General features: G+C 40.2%; 1 protein-coding gene across 3 annotated transcripts in view; it reads right to left on the bottom strand.

Moving 5' to 3' along the window:
- ATP2A2 (ATPase sarcoplasmic/endoplasmic reticulum Ca2+ transporting 2) overlaps positions 1-3,617 on the bottom strand; it is a 69,468-nt gene that overhangs the window by 21,349 nt on the left and 44,502 nt on the right. For all 3 annotated transcript variants that reach the window (XR_002095625.1, XM_019507318.1, XM_019507317.1), the window contains exon 7: positions 908-993. Coding sequence is in view for 2 of the 3 variants with exons in the window: in XM_019507318.1 (XP_019362863.1) it covers positions 908-993 (86 nt within the window). In the remaining variant the exon portion in view is untranslated. The remainder of the gene's footprint in view (positions 1-907; positions 994-3,617) is intronic.

Here is a 3,617-nt window from a genome sequence, read left to right as displayed (position 1 = left end):
GCATGTCCAAATTCCCCCCCCCCCCCCCGCCTGAGCACAACTCCAGTATATTCAAGGAGCTTATGGCAGTTGCAACTTTTACCATTCAAACAGTGAGAAAGGAACTCAACATGGCCAGATGCAAGTCTGCCCCCCCTTTATTCATGTTAAGTGCCCTTCTACTCATAGAATTGTAGAGAAGTAGGGCTGGAAGGTCTTGAGGTCACCTAGGCCAGCCGCTGCTCGAGGCAGGATCATCCAGGTTTGAACCAGCCTAGACAAGCGCTTGTGAATAACCTGCTCTTAACAGCGTCTAAGGATGGAGATCCCACAACCCCTCTAGGTCGTCTATTCTAACAGAAGGCCTCCTGCAAGTATAACAACATTATCAAGACCGACAGTCAAGCCTGGGAAAGCAACACCTCTTAAATCGAGAAACACTCATTTATTAATCTTGAAAGCATTCAGGTCTTTGTTTCAAAGAAGTTATCCTTCTGCATAAAACAGTGAAACACCCAAAGATGATTTACATTAAAGGCTCCTACTGGTTTCATTGTACTAAATTAGGATAGTCACTTCATATCAGTCTTGTAAGAAAGATCAATAGTTCGCAGGGGTGAAGTGAAGCAGCATTTATTTAAGAGCATGCTCACACCCGAACACCTTGTGAAAATTCTTCTAGGATGGACACAATTGTGTACTGAAGCACATGCTCGGTTTCTCTACCTTTTTTGGTTTTAAGTAAACCCTTTCCCTAAGATGTATTAAACTAAGTTGCATAGGATTCCTCCTGGTTCCTAAGCAATCTGATGAGCTTGGTGCAGACAGCAGTTTATGCTGGTACAGTACAAGCAAGGAGACTCCACAGCTTAGTTTTAGGACTTTGCAGAGCACTTATTTCCACCCCCCGGCCAAATAAAACACTTACAGAGAAAAGCATGTTCTTCTTGTCCTGGTTCACGGCACGAGGATCAGGAACAGGGTCTGTGTGCTTAATAACGGACACAGATTCACCTAAATAAAGAAGTATAGCATTACATACGCAACTTTAACCTTCCCATTGGATTCAGCTTCCTACAAGCAAAGATGGTATTAAAAACAATGCACTTTAATGGAAACTGGAAATAATTTCAGGTCACAGAAAAGCAGAATGGCCTTGTGAGACAGATGTCCAGAATAATCTAGAATTGGAGGCAGACAGTGCTGCTTTTATGACAAGACATGAAAGCATTACGCTAGTTGACATCCCCACCCTATATGAAGCGATTTCAAGTGCATCCAGGGTAACATTGTCCTGATTTGCAATACACCAGGAACAAGGAGGAGACACCAAGACATCTTTGGCTTTCAAAATGCAATAAAGAAACTCAAAATAATTTGGGAAAAAACACATTTTCTTGTAGCAGCAGATGTTTTAATGTTTTTTAAAGCCTAGAGGCAGGAAAAGTAAACAGCCACAGTTCTTGTTGCTACTTTGTCACAGCACACAAGTCTGACATTTTCATTAGCATTTGACTGCATAAAAGTAGATGCCTTGGTTGAAAAATAAGTTTTGATTTTTATAGCAGCTTGAACATGCAAGACAAGTTCAGGTTCTCTTGCTTTAATTTTAAAACTCCGCTACTTAAGTGCTTCAGAATCATTTACTGTCCATCTGAAGTTCGCAGGAGATTTTCAAATGTTAAATTTCAGATTTCTGTTCCTGGCCTATTGCTATGAGGGAAACAATAGCTGATCAGCAATTAAAAAAAAAAAAAAGCATGTATTAGACTGCTCTCTGCACAGATGTTGAAAGATTTCTCTTGATCAACTGTGGGACCGCACTGCCTGCAGATTGCCTAAGAGCAAGCATGGGATATGGTGTATGCTTGTTATGCAAAAATGGACCTGACCAAAGCTACTGCTTAGAATACAGCAACACCCTTCCCGGGCTGTGCAAAGTCTCTAGCAAGGAAGTCCTAGGTTCATCTAAATTTTTTCAGATTTTTAAAAAAATAATTTATAAAAATATAAATATAAAAAAAAAAATTTAAAAAAATTCACAGCTTGTGACTTTATTCTGTGAAAAGAAATGTGCACACACCAGCGCCCTGGCAGCTAATACCAACAGCATGCTCGCTGGATTTCTGGCTTCTCCCTTACTTCCAGTTCTTACTCAGAAATTCTGCTACATTCTTCATTTTTGCCAATCTGGGAAGTGCTCAAAGCAGAGCTCACATGCAGTAGAGTCCAGCACTTACAGCAAGTTCCATCAACGCAAGAGTGTGCGCAAGGATACCATAAGGACATAGGCCCTGTGTTTAGTCATAAGGGATGAGTCTTCACAGCAAAACAGTACCACGCAGAGATAACCAAGTTAGCTCTGAATGAGCTGTGTAGCCTTACTAACATAATGCTCTGCCCAGGGTAATAGACCCCACTTCGCAGCAGGGCTAGACTGCACCGCACGTTTCTTCTGCTATGTACAGTGGAGATTCAGTCCAGTATCACCTACAGTCTACTTCTTCCTGTATGCCTTAAAGAAGATCAAATTTACCAACTAAAATAGAGCCTAAATCTACTGTATTCTTCAATATTATTTGGTACCCTTTCATAATGTTATAGACTGTACTAATAGAGACAATTTATAACATTGTTCATCGCCCGACTAAAAACTGTAGATGGCAGATTATATTAATGGAGTATCTCCTCATGAGAAAAGGTCTCTAGTCCTGTTTCTCAGATACTTCCCCTCCTTTTATGCAAAAACAAAGTTGGTTTCATTCTTGTTTCATCTCCCATTCCTCCCCAACTTCATCAAAGTTCACCTTATGAATATACCCTTTATAGAGGCGGACACACTGCTGCTCCACACCAAGTCAACCAAGCATGCCAGGTTCTTGCTTATTCTGATACGGACTTCTACGATTGCAAGATAATCGAAAATAATTCCCAAAAATGAATCAGGAATGTAACTGGACTGAAATATGAATCAAAAGCCTGACGGTCAAATTTGACAGATAATGAATGCACTCTTTACTTAGTGCCATGAGAACACAGATATCTAACAAAAGCATACATACATAAAGCAAGTTATTCATAGCTTTGGAATCAACATGTCTCGAGACCATGAGAGAGAGTGATCCACTCGGCTCATTGTAAAATTGCTGGCTCTATCACCCAATTTCAGGTCTCACTGCATTCTCCCTCCAAATAATTATGGAAAATAAATCTAGTGAAAAAAAGTCATCCAAATTTTAGCATTAGCATCATGGCAACTCTGATTAATGCACACAGGACACTTTGAAGACATTAAGCATTGTACAAGATTTTTTTTTTTATTATTAGTTACCTCCAAAACTGAAAAATGCTAAAAAGAGCAAAACAGATCTTGTTCACAAGTCTGTGATTTCATTTTCCTGGTAAATACCCAGACTCTTCTCTCCTAGAGATATTTATTACCATATTTACTTAAATATAAGATGACCCCCAATAATTAGAGCCTATATATAGAAAATTTATACATTTGTTGTAGTTTTCCATGTATAGAATGCAAGCTTTGGAGGGTTGTCTTGAATGCCCACCCCCACTGCTACAACAGGGAAAGCAGTGGCTGGGGGGTGGCCCCCTTGCCCTCTGCCCCACCCATTTCTCCCCCC

Source organism: Gavialis gangeticus, unplaced genomic scaffold, assembly GCF_001723915.1.
Source record: "Gavialis gangeticus isolate Ggan-Ray unplaced genomic scaffold, GavGan_comp1, whole genome shotgun sequence".
NCBI classification, from domain to species: domain Eukaryota; kingdom Metazoa; phylum Chordata; order Crocodylia; family Gavialidae; genus Gavialis; species Gavialis gangeticus.
This window is presented reverse-complemented; position numbering and strand designations above follow the sequence as displayed.